Source organism: Hyperoodon ampullatus (assembly GCF_949752795.1).
Source record: "Hyperoodon ampullatus genome assembly, chromosome: X".
In the NCBI taxonomy this organism is placed as follows: Eukaryota; Metazoa; Chordata; class Mammalia; order Artiodactyla; family Ziphiidae; genus Hyperoodon; species Hyperoodon ampullatus.
Window position 1 is genome coordinate 62,023,274 of NC_136913.1, and position 19,525 is coordinate 62,042,798.

Consider the following 19,525-nt stretch of genomic DNA (forward strand, 5'->3'; position numbering starts at 1 on the left):
AAATAGTTGGTGATCATTATACAACCTCGTAGCTTTACTATTCAGAAACTATGGCCATTTACCAGGATCCACCTGTTCTTCAACTTTGTTGAGACAATATTAGGTTCCCTTAAAGTAGTATGAGCTTATTATAGGCCAGGTGGAGCATTTCATAATCTATGTATGTGTGTGTGATGGTAGTGGTGGTGGCAGTTGTGGTGGAGGAGTAGAATAGGGCCCTTTGAGTCTCACTGGTATGAGGAGACTTGTGGGGAAGGGCAAAAATCTTCTCCTAAACATTGAGCCTAGCTGAAAACAGACAGATTCCACAAATGGCAGCTACAATTGCTAAAGAAAAAACAAGCTCCATGTGGCACTGGTGTCAAAAGGACTACTGACCACACGTTGGTCTTTTTTGTTACCCCCTTCATTTATTCACCAAATATTTATTGCCCACTATGGACCAGGTGGTGTACTAGGTGCTGAGGTTTCAGTGCTGAAGAAGACAGATACAGTCCTTATCCTCTTGGTCTCTTCCTCCCCCCCAACACCTTCTATAACATTATCTCTGACTACGGATAATGGAAACAAAAAAGAAATACATATATCTTGTGGCTGCTTAACATTTCAGATTTTACATGAACACCTGCAACATTTATAGTTGGAAAAGCCCAATGTTTGGATCAATACTGAAGTTTGCTACGTCAGTCATGTATCATCTGGATTTTGATTACCTCTGGGGAGCTCTCCAGATGTCTTTCTGTTCTCTGATGTGACTAATGGGAACTAGCAGAGCTGCAAGAGTGGACCTCATACTCAGTGACATCTTAATGACAAATATTATAACCTTGAATACAATCTAGACACTTGAGTAGAGGATTATGAACAATATGGAGAGAAACGCTATCCCCATGGAAGAGCTGGCAAGCAACAGACACGCCCATTGTGAGGCCACCAATGAGTAAACCCAGACAGGGGAAAGTGACTCAGAATGCATAATATCAAGCTTAGTAAAAACATATCATTAAAGAGGTATATTTAAGAAAGCAGTCTAAGAGAATGAGTGCTACAGATGTAAATCACAACTACCTATGCAATAGCAAACAACCTCAATATATGATCAGTCTTATTTGGTTTTCAAAATATTTCAGCTTATGCCAAGATATATATCATGACTTTGGGTATTACTGATAACAGGAAATAACCTTGTATTTTATGTACTCATCAAACAAAGAAATTCACACTATTTTAGATCTTATAAAAACAGAGTGAATTAAATGGTACTTAGGTGAGTAAATGCTGAGCCCAAATGAGAAAACAGTCCTTCTGACTGCTAGTGTTTTGGTTTATTGTATATGAGATTATGCTTGCTAGCTCACTGAGGAAAGCTAATTTATTTATTTTTCTTCTCTCCAACACACCACTCTTAAGATAAAGAAATTGGCTGCCTTAAGATATAGGCTAACAGTCAGAAAACCAGACAGTGAAAGCAGACAAACCATGTTTTACATAACTAGAACAATAATTCACTCCCACTGGCCCTTCTCTCTGTGGGATTCAAATAATGTAATGTTTGCCTTGCCTAGGTCAGCATTTTAACACTTTAGGGTTTTTCTCAGGCCCCCACGATGCTTTCTCACTATATCATCTTTGTATTCGTAGAAACCAATTAGATTTTGTTCTGCGTTATTTGTCTAGTTGTAACATGAAAGCAATAGGCGTACCAAATCGGCTTTTTCAAACTACGCAGACCTCCCCAGAGATTCTGATGTACCCCTATAATATTCTATATAAAAGAACTATATAAAATTAGAATATATAGAATGTACTAGAATATAAAATTATAGATTATATAATATTCTATATAAAAGAACTCTGACGGAATTTTATACTTTTTATGCTTTTTAATGTCAAAAAGCAGTACGTAAATGTCTAGTTTTCCTACTACATACTTGATCAAATATCTCTCACTCAACATTGCTTCCTCCCAGTTTTAAAGTACCAGTCATTTTATGTACCTGGGAGAGAAATCTCCCCTAACCTTAGTAAGGGATAGTCCAACTCTATACTCCAGAATCACCACAGGGATATTAGACCAGAAACCAAAGGTAAGTAGAAGAATGAAAAGTGAAGCCAAACAAAAGCAGAAATCTAGGTGTATTAAATAGGAGTGAGACTGCTGGCAGGAGAAATATTAAGGAGGATGCTCAACAATACTTTGTATTCTTGTCCAGCAAGGCCAGTGCATTTATGAAGCCTCCTTACCATTACTGGTTGAACCATAGCCATTCATCCAGTCACCAGATTCCAGCTCATTATCATAGTCATCATAATCTTCATCATACAATTTACCCTCGGGTCCAGGTTCCATAAAGCTCAAATGTGTGCAGCAAGATGTTGTCAAAAACTCTGACAGTTTACCTGTTTGAATCCTGACAATTAAGAGGGTAAATAGAAAACAGAAAATCAGAGGAAATCATTTTCAAAACAACACAGTCTAGCGATAAAAAGGATACCTAGAATATTCTGTTGGGGGATTACTAACGTTTATACATTAGTACAAATTTTGTAAAAGTGAAAATTTACACCACTCCTAGACATAGTGTAGTATAGGTTAGGGTACTATGTTAATAAAGACTACAATATGGGTTCACAATCCACCAGCAGATCAGTTTTGATCTCTTTCATTGCCACATACTACATTGCTAACTATGCCAAATATCTGGCAAAAACTTCCATTGGCTGCAAGAGAAGCTAGGACAGAATGAAGATAAATCACCACAAATCTGTCGTATCATTTCAAAAAATATTCAAAAAGACCATTTTGTAAAGAAAAAAACGGTATCTGACAATTTAAAGAATTATAGTAGATTGTAAGCCATATCTTCCCCTACTTATAAAGCCAATTGCAAAACCAAACCCAAAGGGAAAGTCAATAGTATTGATTTGCTAAAGAAGTCAGTTTGAGGGGGCTCCCAATGGCCAGATTTTTTTTTTTTACATCTTTATTGGAATATAATTGCTTTACAACGGTGTGTTAGTTTCTGCTTTATAATAAAGTGAATCAGTTATACATATACGTATGTTCCCATATCTCTTCCCTCTTGTGTCTCCCTCCCTCCCACCCTCCCTATCCCACCCCTCTAGGTGGTCACAAAGCACTGAGCTGATCTCCCTGTGTTATGAGGCTGCTTCCCACTAGCTATCTATTTTACGTTTGGTAGTGTATATATGTCCATGCCAGATCTTGAATATATGTACACTGAAATAGACAATGGAATGAAGCATGACATAAAAATAAAATAAGAATCTATGACTCTATGCTGGCAATAAAACTACAAAATTAAAGGGGGTAAGGGAGAGCTTTTTTTTTTTTTAACAGGATTCCAACTAATACATGTACAAAGAATGATAGAAATACAGAATCATGATTTTACAACCCCATTTAGTAATAACTGATTGATCCATGGAAGCTAAAGCCATTTGGTCAAAGACTGTTGGAGAAAGGATAATGGAATCTAGACACGAATGGAGGATTATGAAGAATATGGAGAGAAGTGCTCTCCCCATGGAAGGGCTGGCAAGCAATAGACATGTCCATTGTGAGGTCACCAATGAGTAAACTCAGACAGGGGAAAGTGACTCAGAAGATAACATTTTAAACAAACTGAGAGACATTCTGCAAAATAACTGACCTTCTTTCTTTAAAATTGTAATGAAAATTGTAATGAAATATTAACAAACGGCTGGGGAATTGCTCTAGATTAAAAGACATCAAGGAGATATAATAACTAAAAGCCAACGAGTGATCTTTCATTGGAGCTGGAGTGGGAAAAAAGCTATGGGAAAACATTATTGAGACAACTGGGTAATTTTGAATATGGACTCTGTATTAGATAATAGTATCATATCAATATTAACTTTTCTGAGTGTGCTGATTATATTGTAGTCATGTATGAGAATGCCCTCTTTCTCAGAAGACAGAAACTGAAGTATTTAGGGTTGCAGAGTCATGACATCTCTGACTAACTCTCACACACTTTAGCGAAAAAAGTGTGTGTGCCTGTGTGTGTGTGTGTGCATGTGCACATATGTATGTGTGAGAGAGGGAGAAGGGTAGGGAACAAGAGAGGAAGGGAGGGAGGAGAGGAAGGAAGGGAGGAGAGAGAGAACACACAAGTGGTACAGATGTTAACAACAGGTGAGTCTTGAGGGAGGGTATATGGTATTCAATAAGATTCTTGCATATTTGTGTCTACTTAAAATTTTTCAAAATAAAAACTTAGGGAAAAAAGAAAAGCAGTGAGAATTGAATAGTCCAGTAACCTCCTTTCCTCCCTCCTTCCCTCCCTCCCTTCCATTCTTCCTTCCTTCCAGGGTAAGTTTCCTGATCCACTGAATTTATGGGGTGTAGGCAAAGAACAGGGTGGGAAAAAATTCCAACCCTTCTCTTTAACATTAAATTCCTTGATTCAATCTATCAAACACCAGCTCCTGGAATAGGATGGGTATATGTTGCTAAAGATACAGAGAAAGGCATCACAAATCTACCATTACTATACCCAGCGTCCAAATTTCACTTCATTTCACTACTGAGTGGATAGAAGTCACTTACCTTGCCCCACCAAAATAGCCATCCTGCATTTTTCGGAGTGCTGCCAGGATACTTGAATTCAAGCTGGTTCCATCTTCATCTTAAAATGAAGAGAATTTTAAAACAATCTTTGTGGTTTTAACTTTGAAATAAGGGGGATCTTTCAATTATTTTAAACCAATTTTCTGGTGGTGATGGTACAAATGAGACAGTCCTCGTTGACCACCCTGTATTTCAACACTTCATCTGAGAGCCAATGACACTGTGCAGAATGGGAAATGGTAAGGGATGATGACCAAGAGTGGAGAGTTCCTCACAGACAGTATCTTATTTATTGTAAGTACTTAGCACATTGCCTGATTGCAGAACACAGAATGATTACTGAATGCTGACAATAATAACAACAGCAACCATCTGCTGAATGTTATGTGCCAAGTACTGTGCTGAACATTTTATACATGATCTCATCCAATGAGCTTTGGTTTACATGTGTGTATGTGGGTAGGCATAAAAAATATTTAGAAGGCTAACAATTATCCAACTTTATGTGAAGGGGATCATACTACACATACTCTTTTGTGATCCACTTTTTCTAACTAATTCTTTGCAAAAGCTAAAAATGATTCCATAACAGATATTTAGACTGTTGTATTATAAGCAACACTGTGATGCAATTTTTCTATTATTTCCTTAGGATAAATTCTTACAAGTAGAACTGTTAGAACAAAGGGAACACTTACTAAAAACTTTATAGACTGCCAAACTGCACACTAAAAAGTTGTGCCACTATGTCTACCATCAGTATAGAAAGTGATTGTTTCCCCACATCTTTAACAACAATGGTATTAATAAATCTTTTTAATCTTTGTTCATCTGATACATTAAAAAATACATTGTTTTAATTTTAGTACTAGTAAGATTGAGCATGTTTTCATGTATAGACTGGCTATTTGTATTTCTTTTATGAACTGCCTGTTCATGTTCTTTTCCCATTTTTTTTTTTTTTGGTGGTTCGAAAACTTTGACAATCAACCGTTAGTTCTCATCCACATTAACTGTCTGTAGATTTTTGAAAGTGGTGACAGGTACATAGGTAACCAATGTATAGAGCTTGTTTGGTGAATCTTCATCTTCATTACGTTTTCTGGACAACTGCACATGGACATGGTATGGGATATTCCTTATTCCTTTGGCCCAGACAGCTTTGTTGAGCTCAGTGTCAATGTGTACATCTGGAGTTCCCACCTCCTTCATGGCAAATTTCCAGATTTCTCTGAGTGCCCGAGGGACATGCTTCTTGAAACCCACTCCATGGATGCGCTGGTGAATGATGATAGTGTATTCTCTGGTCACCACCTCGGTGATGGCGGACTGGCCCTTCTTCTCGCCACCCTTCTTTGCAGGAGCCATTATGTCAGGCTTGGGTTGGAAAGCTCTTTTCCCATGTTTTTAATAAATAATCTTTTTTTTTCAATTGACTTTCAAGGCCTCTTTATGTTTTGTGACTATTACCCTTTTCTCTATCATATGTATGGCAAATATTTTATCTACTTTATTATTTGTCTTTCAGCCTCAACCACACTTCATTTTTGTATAAAATATTTAATTAGAAACAGATTAATTTAGATTTTCATGTTTTAAAATCTGTCAAGTTTTCCTTTCTGTGTCTTGCAAAGTACAGCTTTCTTCAGCCCAAGATCACAAAAACATTCTCCCATACTTTCTTCTAATACTTTTATAGTTTTTCTTGTTGCTTAGCTGTTTAATCTATTTAGAATTTAATTTTGCATAAAATGTAAAGTAGCAGGCCTAAATGAATGATTTTCACAAATGTATTTATTTATATTCTTTTGCTGCTATTTGGATTGCTGTCTTTATCATTATTGTAATTCCAATGGATCTATCTTCTCTTGTTTTTAGTTTTTAAAAAATCTGGTTATTCTTGTACATTTTCTCTTCCATATGTAATTTAGATTCAGCTTGTTCATAAAAATTTGTCTTTATTTTGATTTGGAATTCACTGCATTGATAGATTAATTTAATAAGAATGAACATCTTCTCAATATTAACTATTTCCATCAAGCAACATGATATGTCTCTCTAGTAATTAAAATCTTCTTTTATGATTTTTATTAGCTTTACAATTTTTACAGTTTTATGCATATTTCTTATTAAGCTTTTTCTTTTTTAAAATTAATTTTTATTGGAGTATAGTTGCTTTGCAATGTTGTATTAGTTTCTGCTGTACAGCAAAATGAATCAGTTTTACGTACACATATACCCTCTCTTTGTCAGATTTCCTTCCCATTTAGGTCACCACAGAGCACTGAATAGTTTCCCTGTGCTATACAGTAGGTTCTCATTAGTTTTTTTTTTTTTTTTTTTTGCGGTACGTGGGCCTCTCACTGTTGCGGCCTCTCCCTTTGTGGAGCACAGGCTCTGGACGCGCAGGCTCAGCGGCCATGGCTCACGGGCCCAGCCGCTCCGCGGCATGTGGGATCTTCCCAGACCGGGGCACGAACCCGTGTCCCCTGCATCGGCAGGCGGACTCTCAACCACTGCGCCACCAGGGAAGCCCTAGTTATCTATTTTATACATAGTAGTGTATATATGTCGATCTCAATCTCCCAATTCATCCCACCCCCTTGGTATCCATAAGTCTGTTCTCTATATGTGTCTCTATTTCTTAAGCTTATTCTTATATTATTTACTTTTCTAGAAATTTGTCAACTTTATCTAGATTTATAAAATTGTATTTGGTACTCTTTTATAATTTGTAAAGACTCCTCCATTTCTGTTGCTATATCCCCTTCCTCATTCTTAACATTATTTTTATTATCTATATTTTCTTTCTTTATTCTGAAGCCTATTTTACCAGATATTAATATGGCCACTTCTGATTTTTAAAATTAATTTTACATGGCATATTTTTTCCATTATTTTATTCTAGTCTACCTATATTGTTACATATGAAGTGAATCTCATGGAGTCAGCATATATGTGGGTCATTTTTAAATCTACTCTGCCAATCTCAGTCTTTTAATTGGTGTATTTAGGCTATTTACAGTTAATGTAATTATTGATATATTAGGAATGAGTTTGCCATTTTACTTATTGTTTTGTTTGTTCCTCTGTTCTTCTATTTTTTCTTCCTGCTTTCTGAAACACAAGAATTCCATTTTGATTTATCTATAGTGTTTTTTACTTTATCTCCTTGTATAGACTTCTTAGTGGTTACCCTAGGTATTACATGATATATACAAACATGCATTATACATATATCACTGTCTGTTAGTGTCAATATTTCACGAGTTTAAACTGATGTGTAAAAACCTTATTTCCTTTTTTTACATCGTTATTGGAGTATAATTGCTTTACAATGTTTATGCTTGAAAAAAAACTTATTTCCTTTTCAGTCCCTTACCTCCCCCAATATATAACTGCATTAAAGATCTCCTCTACATACTTTGAGAACCACATCAGACAGTGTTATGATTTTTGCTTCAAACGTCAAACATAATTTAGAAAACTGAAGTGGAGAAAGTCTATTGTACCTGTATTCTTACTCTTTCAACTGTTGTTTTTCTTGCTTGATGTTCCAACATTCCATCTTGCATTATTTCCTTTTTATTTCAAGAACTTCCTTTAAGCTATTCTTTTAGAGCAGATCTCCTTCAGACAAATTCATTTAGTTTTGCTTCACCTGAGAATGTCTTTTTTCCCTTTATTCTTCAAGTACATTTTAACTGGATACAGAATTCTTAGTTTATTAATTCTTTTCTTTAAGCACTTGAAAAATATTATGCCACTTCCCTCTGTTCTCCAGGGTTTTTGATAAGATCTGCTGTCATTCTAGTTGTTTTCCCACATAGACAATGTATCATTTCTCTTACTGCTTTCAGGATTTTTTCTTTTTCTTTAATTTTCAGGAGTTTGATCATTATGTTTTGGCATGAATTTCTTTGGGTTTTTCCTGTTTGGAACCTTCTCAGCTTTTTAAATCTGTAGGTTTATGCCTTTTGCCATTTTTTTTCAGCCATAATTAGTTGGAATACTTTCTTCAGCCCTATATTCTTTTTCCTCTCCTTCTGGGACTGATAACATGAATGCTAGATGTTTCATTATTAGTCCCATAGGTCTCTGAGGCTCTGTTCATATTTTTCAGTCTGTTTTTACTCTTGTTCACTTCTATAGTTCTATCTTCAAGTTCAGTCTATTTTCTTCTGCTACTGAGCCTATCTAGTAAGTTTTTCATTTCAGTTATTATAGTTTTCAATTCTAAAACTTTCATTTGGTTCTCCATCTCTTCAATTTTTGCCGAGACTTCCTACTTTAAAGTTTAAAGTGTGGTTGTAATTGCTTGGTAAAGTATTTTTATGATGACTGACTTAAAATCTTTGTTGTAATTCCAACATCTTTGTCATCCTGGTATTGGTATATGTTGATCATCTTTTCTCATTGAAGTTGAGATTTTCCTGGGCATTGGTATGAATGATTTTCTATTGTATTCTGGAAATTTGGGGTATCATCTTACAAGACTGTGGATCTTATTGAATCTTCTGATTCAACAAGTCTCCTCTGATATTGTGCAGCAGGGAAGGGAGCACTGCCTTGTTACTGCTAGGTGGGTGTGGAAGGAGTTCCTCTACTGTTCAGTAAGGATGAAAGTCTAAGCTCCCCACTAGGTCTTCTCAGACACTACCCGTAAGGAGGGAGGGGGCACCTCTTCACAGCTGTGTGAAGGCAGTAGTTCCCCACACAGCCTCGCTGATAGGGATGGGAATGGGGCTGTAGTTTTTTTCTGTGGTATTTGGGTAGATTAGAACACATTTATTGTCTAGAAGTTTTCTGTCTGGCTAGGCTGTCCCTTTCCTGTTCCTTTGGCTAGAGGGAGAAGGTCTTTCCTGGATCTTTTAAAATCTATACCCATTTGTGTTTCTGGGATGATAACTTCTCCAGCACCCAGTCCAGGATACATGAGGCAGAAGGAAAACTCAGGAAATTCACTGCTGTGTCATTTCTTAGGTTCAAAGTCCCTAGCCAGTCTCCCTTCTTTTTTCCAACTTTCAGAGTCTTCTTATGTTTGTATTATAGTAATGTCCAGGGTTTTTAGCTGTACTTAGCAGGAAGAATAGGGAGAAGTGGGTCTATTCCTTTTTGTCTGGAAACAGAACTCTTTTTTTTTTCAAAAGTGAAAATATTCAAGAATATGAAAATTTCTAAATATGACTTTGGCCAAATCTCTTAAGTTTTGATTAGTAGTGGTATCATTTTTCATTTTAAAACACTATATAATTTTAAATTTGATTTCCTCTTTAATCAAAGAATTATTTGCAAAAATATTAATTCCTTCATGGTCAGGTTTTTAAGATATTATTTGTTTTAATTAATTTTATGTGCTATGTCTGGCAATATCAACTATATTATTTCTACTTTTAAAAAATAAACATTCTTTGTGTATTCTGTCTTTCTGGGTATACTTTCACATACACCCATAAACACAAAAATCAAGTCTGTTAATCCTCTATATCTTTAATTATTTTGTATAATGGATCTGTGACATTATGATAGAGGTATGTTATAGTTTCCCACTATGACTGTACAATGGATTTATCATATCGTCCTTAAGTTTTCCTAAATATCTGCTTCATGCATTTCACTGATATTCTTCAGTAGATAAAAATTTATAAATGTTCCACCGTCTTCATGTACTATAACTCTTATCAATATAAAATATCCTTTATATCCCATTTACTGATTTGTGCCTTGAATTCTATTTGCTATTTTTGATATTAATATTGCCATAACTGCTTTCTTTTTGTTAGCATTTACATGATATATCTTTATGTCTTCCTTTATTTTCTGTTTTTCCATACAATTTTATTTTAGGGATAGCTTTTGTAAGTAGCATCTAGCTAGATTTTGCTTTTACCTATCCTAGGAATCTGTATTTAATATGAGAATTTAACTAATTCACATTTTAATGTGATCACTAGTATGTTCATTCTCATTTCACCAGCACAATGTTTTCCCTGACAAAAATACACAGCTATTAGTAATGTACATTTTGGAGACTGACAGACCTGGTTTGAGGCCTGATTCTGTTGCTTACTAGCTTTGTGACTACACAATGAGTCACCTTCTTCATCTATAAAATGGGAGCTATTAATAGTACCTACCTGAATAGGGTTGTTGTAGAGATGTCAAAATAATGCACTGAAAGCACTTAGCTCAGTGCATGGCACAGAGAAAGTGCTCAGTAAACATTGCAGTTATTATTGCTATTGATATTTCTGTTTTTTGTTGTGTGACCATGTACCAAGTATCAAAACTTTGTGACTTAAATCTAGATCTTAATTTTATTCTTCTTCCCAAGCTATGGTTGTATATCTCATCCCAACTATTAGGCATTTCAATTTTGAAACCTCTTTGTCACTACAAACTCAACATGCCCCTTTATAACTGGCATCTTCCTTTATAATTTCTCTGCTTTTATCAATGGCAGCATTATATACCTAGTCTCTCTAAATGTTGGCATTGTCTTGATTCATATCTCATATCTAGTCAGCCAACACCTGACTTGCAGGTGGTGTTTAAAATGACTCTGTATCCTTCTTTCCCACTCAATTTTTACTATCATCAATCCAGTGTGTCTTCTCATCACCTCATACTTGGATTAGTTTCCTTGATATCAGATTCGTCTAACTACAGTGTATACTGTCACTAAGTCAATATTCCCTAAATATCACTTTCATCATATCACTCCTTGCTCAAAAACTTTTAATAGCTTCAGACTTCTGAGACAATTTGTTTTAAATTTCTCTGCTTATTTTCAAGGTCTTCATAATCTGACCCTATTTTACTAATCCAATTTTGTTGATAATTATATTCCAACATGAAAGGTCCACTCTATTCAGCTTGGCCTCTTCACTGTCCACTCACAAGTCAAGGGCATCCCTGCCCTCCAGGCTTCACCCATGGTATTTTTTCCCTCACCTAAAGTACCTTTCCTTCTTCTCTCCTCGCATATGAATACTACACATCCCAAAAAGCCTGGATAAGTCCCACCTAGTCAAGAAATTTTCTTTGACAACTTGATCACTGTCATTGTAAAATACTAATCTAATGGTTTTATACTTCTTTATATACTGTCTTGAATTGTTTTCTATTAATTTTGTGAATTAGCTTTGTTTCTCCAATTAGACTTTATACTTTCCTTAATCCTTTATACTTTCTAAAGGCAGTTCTGGGAACACAGTAGTTATTAAATGGGCACTTGTTAATTGTTTTAAATAAAGAAGAGGGCTTCCCTGGTGGTGCAGTGGTTGAGAGTCCACCTGCCGATGCAGGGGACATGGGTTCGTGCCCCGGTCTGGGAAGATCCCACATGCCACGGAGCGGCTGGGCCTGTGAGCCATGGCCGCGGAGCCTGTGCATCCGGAGCCTGTGCTCCGCAACGGGAGAGGCCACAACAGTGAGAGGCCCGTGTACCGCAAAAATAAATAAATAAATAAATAAAAAATAAATAAATAAAGAAGACAGACAAAAAGAAGAAAGACTACCCTACTTCCTCAACTCTTGTGCTTTTGAAGCACTTTAGAGATGTGACCAAAATCCCTAACAGTCTGTCTGGACTTTGAATGATTTATGACAAAGGATTCTTCTCTAATGAAAAGGAATTCTATGTACTTTGGTAGTACAAACAGGCCTTTGGAAGCAACAGCAGAGATACAGAAAGGAAGCAGTGCTTCAGTATTGGCTCTAGTCCTCCAGGAATTAAAAGAACAATAAAGCCTTTCACTCAGTTTCAAGTAAGCAATGTCAGGAAGTCCAGCTAATAAAGGAAAGATAAACTGAAAGGCTTTTTACTTTTCCCTGCTAGATTTTATTGCTTCAGTTAGGCAAGCCTTGCAAAGAGAAGTCTAGGAACTTATCTATAAAATCTTGATGCTCCACTGGAGTAAGACAGATGCAGAATATAGTATTACTGTCTTTAAAATGAATCATATTAATAAAGTTTCTGTAAATTGGCCTAGAAACCAATTATCTGAAGTAGCCCCAAACAAGTTATTCTATTACATCTCTTGAATTATAGCTCTCAAACCACCTGAAATATTCTTGTGTATTGGTTTATTTGTTACATATTTATTCTAAAACATAAGCTCCGTGAGAGTAGAAACCTCATCTGCCGTATTCACCCCATGTATGCCCAGTGCTTTGAAAAGTGCCTTGCACAAAACAAGAGCTTAAAAAAACTGCTGAAAGAATAAATGACAAAAAGTAGCTTTCCAGTGGCTCTATGATTTTGAAGGGCTAACCACATGACTTATTTCAAAAATACATTCGTTCCTTGCCTCATACATCCTTACCAAGCATGCTGTGTGAGATGGGGAAGGTGATGGTGGGCTGGCCTGTCATCCTCCAGCGGCTACAGAGATAGGAGAGATCTGTTCTAAGCATTTCCACTATGATGTTGTTGTCCAGAGCCAGGTAGAACTGTTGCTGGTCTATAAACTGAGAAAAAGGAAAATAACAGTTCAGAATAATTTACCCTTACAACTATCAAATAATATTTCAAAGTGCTCACATATACACAAGGGTATATAAGATATCACAGGGGCAACAATACCTCCAAATTTAATGCCTAATTCTTCCCAAAGTATCTGGTGGCTTACTGGTACATATAGTAGTTCTGGACATTTTTAGTGTGTTATAGTTTACAAAGTGTTTTCAAGTACATGATTTTATTTAATTCTAACAACCCAGTGAGGGCTTTTCTCCTTTTTAATAGATAAAAAAATAAGGACAAGAGACACTGAGTAGATTAGCAAAGTTATATGACTAGCAAATGGTAAAATCAGAGATAGAATCTATGGCCCATTATTCTTTCATCTCTACCTCAGTTGCACTATTTCAGATGCAAGATGACAAAAGAAAGCTTAAGCTTTCTTTCCAGAAAATAGTTTATCCTCCTATACACACATATAATAAGGCTTGCTATTATAATATGGGTAATAAACATCAGGCTAATAAACAGTGTATAATCATGGCTAAAACAGTACTGACATTTTTGTTTAGAAGAGGATATCAGACATTTCTAGGCATGTAAAAAGGGCCCTTCCCCAAAACAAATAGAACACTTAATTCAGTAGCTGAATAAAAAAGACTATATTTTATTTATAAAGGATACAGTATTATGTTTAATCTTTAATAAAGAGTACTTTTAAAAGTACTCCAACATTTATAAAATCCTTAATCACTGTTTCTGCAACACCCAGGACTACACTTGGTAGCCAATGTCACTTGGCATAGCTCTGTGCTTCAAGATCAATTCAGTCCAACCCAACAAAGATTGGGCTGGCCAAAAAGTTCGTTCAGGATTTTCCATAACATCTTATGGAAAAAACCCAAACGAACTTTTTGGCCAACCCTATTTACTGAGCAACTTAATATATACAAGGTCCCGTGAAACTCTGACACTTGTCTCAACTCCACTAAGTGCTTTATTTCTACAGTGTTTCTCTTTTACTTCCATTCATCTCAATGAACATTAAAGCTCAGTCCACCCACCTGTGGAGTGAAGGTAAAGATAGTTTTCCGAATGTCGTAGAGTTTTGAAGTTCCAAGGACTCCCATGTGTCTGTAGGGTCTTCCACTGAGTTTCATTCTGCTGTTGCATCCTGATATAGAATTGAGAAATGGTCAAGGTATTTTTGCAAATCCTATCAGCAAATATTTTTGTAATAGTTTACACTTCTTCACTGAACAAACTAAACTCTGTCTCAAAATTAGTGTACATGTCATATACAGGGCCATACTAAGCACTGTGGGGATTTCCAAGAGAAAGACTAGGCAGTTATCTCTGTTCTTAAAGAAATGTATGCTCTTATAAAGAAGCTAAATCATCTAGATGCATATAAAAATTAAGAGTTCTATGAATGATAGAATGTTCTTATCAATATTCATAAGCAAATTCACTGAATTTTCTTAAAGCCCATGAAAATTGCAAAAGCTATTCTTTTTTTTCTCTATGTTTCTATTGTCTCATTTATTTTGGTACCAATAAGATATTCTGACACAATTTTTTAAAGATTTTGTTTTAAATTTTTCTTTCTTTTTAAAAATTTATTTATTTATTTATTATTTACATCTTTATTGGAGTATAACTGCTTTACAATGGTGTGTTACTTTCTGCTTTTACCAAAGTGAATCAGTTATACATATACATATGATCCCATATCTCCTCACTCTTGGGTCTCCCTCCTTCCCACCCTCCTGATCCCACCCATCCAGGCGGTCACAAAGCACCGAGCTGATCTCCCTGGGCTATGCAGCTGCTTCCCACTAGCTATCTATTTTACGTTTGGTAGTCTATATATGCCCATACCAGCTTACCCTTACCCTCCCTACATCCTCAAGTCCATTCTCTAGTAGGTCTGTGTCTTTATTCCCATCTTGCCCCTAGGTTCTTCATGACATTTTTTTTCTTAAATTCCATATATATGTGTTAGCATACAGAATTTGTCTTTCTCTTTCTGACTTACTTCACTCTGTATGACAGACTGTAGGTCCATCCACCTCACTACAAATAACTTAAATTCGTTTTTTATATGGCTGAGTAATATTCCATTGTATATATGTACCACATCTTCTTTATCCATTCATCCGATGATGGACACTTAGGTTGTTTCCATCTCCTGGCTATTGTAAACAGAGCTGCAATGAACATTTTGGTACATGACTCTTTCTGAATTATGGTTTTCAAAGGGTATATGCCCAGTAGTGGGATTCCTGGGTCATATGGTAGTTCTATTTGTAGTGTTTTAAGGAACTGCCATACTGTTCTCCATAGTGGCTGTACCAATTCACATTCCCACCAGCAGTGTAAGAGTGTTCCCTTTTCTCCACACCCTCTCCAGCATTTATTGTTTCTAGATTTTTTGATGAGGGCCATTCTGATCGGTGTGAGATGATATCTCATTGTAGCTTTGATTTGCATTTCTATAATGATTAATGATGTTCAGCATCCTTTCATGTGTCTGTTGGCAATCTGTATATCTTCTTTGGAGAAATGTCAATTTAGGTCTTCTGCCGATTTTTGGATTAGGTTGTTTGTTTTTTTGATATAGAGCTGCATGAGCTGCTTGTAAATTTTGAAGATTAATCCTTTGTCAGTTGCTTCATTTGCAAATATTTTCTCCCATTCTGAGGGTTGTCTTTTCGTATTGTTTATGGTTTCCTTTGCTGTTCAGAAGCTTTTAAGTTTCATTAGGTCCCATTTGTTTACTTTTGTTTTTATTTCCATTTCTGTAGGAGGTGGGTCAAAAAGGATCTTGCTGTGATTTATGTCATAGAGGGTTCTGCCTATGTTTTCCTCTGAGAGTTTGATAGTTTCTGGCCTTACATTTAGGTCTTTAATCCATTTTGAGCTTATTTTTGTGTATGGTGTTAGGGAGTGTTCTAATCTCATACTTTTACATGTACCTGTCCAGTTTTCCCAACAACACTTACTCAAGAGGCTGTTCTTTCTCCACTATACATTCCTGCATTCTTTATCAAAGATAAGGTGACCATATGTGCGTGGGTTTATCTCTGGACTTTCTATCCTGTTCCATTGATCTATATTTCTATTTTTGTGCCAGTACCATACTGTCTTGATTACTGTAGCTTTGTAGTATAGTCTGAAGTCAGGGAGCCGAATTCCTCCAGATCCGTTTTTCATTCTCAAGATTGCTTTGGCTATTCGGGGTCTTTTGTGTTTCCAAACAAATTGCGAAATTTTTTGTTCTACTTCTGTGAAAAATGCCAGTGGTAGTTTGATAGGGATTGCAATGAATCTATAGATTGCTTTGGGTAGTAGAGTTATTTTCACAATGGTGATTCTTCCAATACAAGAACATGGTATATCTCTCCATCTATTTGTATCATCTTTAATTTCTTTCATCAGTATCTTATAATTTTCTGCATACAGGTCTTCTGTCTCCTTAGGTAGGTTTATTCCTAGATATTTTATTCTTTTTGTTGCAATGGTAAGTGGGTGTGTATCCTTAATTTCACTTTCAGACATTTCATCATTAGTGTATAGGAATGCCAGGGATTTCTGTGCATTAATTTTGTATCCTGCTACTCTACCAAATTCATTGATTAGCTCTAGTAGTTTTCTGGTAGCATCTTTTTTTTCTTCTTTATTAGCTTCTGCTTTATAACAAAGTGAATCAGTTATACATATACATCTGTTCCCATATCCCTTCCCTCTTGTGTCTACCTTCCTCCCACCCTCCCTACACCACCTCTCCAGGTGGTCACAAAGCACCGAGCTGATCTCCCTGTGCTATGGGGTTGCTTCCCACTAGCTATCTACCTTACGCTTGGTAGTGTATATATGTCCATGCCTCTCTTGCGCTTTGTCACAGCTTACCCTTCCCCCTCCCCATATCCTCAAGTCCATTCTCTAGTAGGTCTGTGTCTTTATTCCTGTTTTACCCCTAGGTTCTTCATGACATTTTTTCCCTTAAATTCCATATATATGTTAGCATACGGTATTTGTCTTTCTCTTTCTGACTTACTTCACTCTGTATGACAGACTCTAGGTCGATCCACCTCATTACAAATAGCTCAATTTCATTTCTTTTTATGGCTGAGTAATATTCCATTGTATATATATGCCATATCTTCTTTATCCATTCATCCGATGATGGACACTTAGGTTGTTTCCATCTCTGGGCTATTGTAAATAGAGCTGCAATGAACATTTTGGTACATGTCTCTTTTTGAATTATGGTTTTCTCAGGGTATAGTCCAGTAGTGGGATTGCTGTGTCATATGGTAGTTCTATTTGTAGTTTTTTAAGGAACCTCCATACTGTTCTCCATAGTGGCTGTACCAATTCACATTCCCACCAGCAGTGCAAGAGTGTTCCCTTTTCTCCACACCCTCTCCAGCATTTATTGTTTCTAGATTTTTTGAAGATGGTCATTCTGACTGGTGTGAGATGATATCTCATCGTAGTTTTGATTTGCATTTCTCTAATGATCAGTGATGTTGAGCAGTCTTTCATGTGTTTGTTGGCAGTCTGTATATGTTCTTTGGAGAAATGTCCGTTTAGGTATTCTGCCCATTTGTGGATTGGGCTGTTTGTTTTCTTGCTATATAGCTACATGAGTTGCTTAAAAATTTTGGAGATTAATCCTCTGTCACTTGCTTCATTTGCAAAATATTTTCTCCCATTCTGAGGGTTGTCTTTTCATCTTGTTTATGGTTTCCTTGGCTGTGCAAAAGCTTTGGAGTTTCATTAGGTCCCATTTGTTTATTTTTGTTTTTATTTCCATTTCTCTAGGACGTGGGTCAAAAAGAATCTTGGTGTGATTTATGTCACAGAGTGTTTCGCCTATGTTTTCCTCTAAGAGTTTGATAGTATCTGGCCTTACATTTAGGTCTTTAATCCATTTTGAGCTTATTTTTGTGTATGGTGTTAGGGATTGATCTAATCTCATACTTTTACATATACCTGTCAAGTTTTCCCAGTACCACTTATTGAAGAGGCTGTACTTTCTCCACTGTACATTCCTGCCTCCTTTGTCAAAGATAAGATGACCATATGTGCATGGGTTTATCTCTGGGCTTTCTATCCTGTTCCATTGATCTATCTTTCTGTTTTCGTTTCAGTACCATACTGTATTGATTACTGTAGCTTTGTAGTATAGTCTGAAGTCAGGATATCTGATTCCTCCAGCTCCGTTTTTCGTTCTCAAGATTGGTTTGGCTATTTGGGGTCTTTTGTGTTTCCAAATTTTGAAATTTTTTGTTCTACTTCTGTGAAAAATGGCAGTGGTAGTTTGATAGGCATTGCATTGTATCTGTAGATTGCTTTGGATAGTAGAGACATTTTCACAATATTGATTCTTCCAATCCAGGAACATGGTATATCTCTACATCTCTTTGTATCATCTTTAATTTCTTTCATCAGTGTCTTATAATCTTCTGCATACAGGCCTTTTGTCTCCTTAGGTAGGTTTATTCCTAGATATTTTATTCTTTTTGTTGCAATGGTAAATGGGTGTTTTTCCTTAATTTCACTTTCAGATATTTCATCATTAGTGTATAGGAATGCCAGGGATTTCTGTGCATCAATTTTGTATCCTGCTACTTTACCAAATTCATTGAGTAGCTCTAGTAGTTTTCTGGTAGCATCTTTAGGATTCTCTATGTATAGTATCATGTCATCTGCAAACAGTGACAGCTTTACTTCTTCTTTTCCCATTTGGATTCCTTTTATTTCCTTTTCTTCTCTGATTGCTGTGGCTAAAACTTCCAAAACTATGTTGACTAAGAGTGGTGAGAGTGGGGAACCTTGTCTTGTTCCTGAACTCAGTGGAAATGCTTTCAGCTTTTCACCATTGAGGACGATGTTGGCTGTGGGTTTGTCATATATGGCCTTTATTATGTTGAGGAAAGTTCCCTCTATGCCTACTTTCTGCAGGGTTTTTATCATAAATGGGTGTTGAACTTTGTCGAAAGCTTTCTCTGCATCTATTGAGATGATCATATGGGTTTTCTCCTTCAATTTGTTAATATGGTGTATCACTTGGTTTGATTTGCGTATATTGAAGAATCCTTGCATTCCTGGAATAAACCCCACTTGATCATAGTGTATGATCCTTTTAATGTGCTGTTGGATTCTGTTTGCTAGTATTTTGTTGAGGATTTTTGCATCTATGTTCATCAGTGATATTGGCCTCTAGTTTTCTTTCTTTGTGACATCCTTGTCTGGTTTTGGTATCAGGGTGATGGTGGCCTCCTAGAAGGAGTTTGGGAGTGTTCCTCCCTCTGCTATATTTTGGAAGAGTTGGAGAAGGAAAGGTGTTAGCTCTTCTCTAAATGTTTGGTAGAATTCGCCTGTGAAGCCATCTGGTCCTGGGCTTTTGTTTTTTGGAAGATTTTTAATCACAGATT

General features: G+C 36.2%; 2 protein-coding genes across 5 annotated transcripts in view; both read right to left on the bottom strand.

The window, feature by feature from the left end:
* The window catches only part of PHKA1 (phosphorylase kinase regulatory subunit alpha 1), a gene marked incomplete at both ends in the record, with an annotated part of 136,298 nt that overhangs the window by 30,329 nt on the left and 86,444 nt on the right, over positions 1-19,525 (bottom strand). For all 4 annotated transcript variants that reach the window (XM_079727532.1, XM_079727531.1, XM_079727530.1 and 1 more), the window contains 4 exons: positions 2,245-2,411; positions 4,595-4,673; positions 12,943-13,087; positions 14,144-14,253. In XM_079727532.1, the coding sequence (XP_079583658.1) occupies positions 2,245-2,411; positions 4,595-4,673; positions 12,943-13,087; positions 14,144-14,253 (501 nt within the window). The remainder of the gene's footprint in view (positions 1-2,244; positions 2,412-4,594; positions 4,674-12,942; positions 13,088-14,143; positions 14,254-19,525) is intronic.
* On the bottom strand, positions 5,403-6,138 carry LOC307069278 (large ribosomal subunit protein eL31-like). The gene has a single exon (XM_079727533.1). It carries the CDS (start codon positions 5,981-5,983, stop codon positions 5,609-5,611), a length of 375 nt encoding a protein of 124 aa, XP_079583659.1. The 5' UTR covers positions 5,984-6,138; the 3' UTR covers positions 5,403-5,608.

Coding starts and splice junctions, on each gene's coding strand:
- LOC307069278 (XM_079727533.1), bottom strand. CDS start 5,983: ATGGCTCCTGCAAAGAAGGGTGGCGAGAAGAAGGGCCAGTCCGCCATC.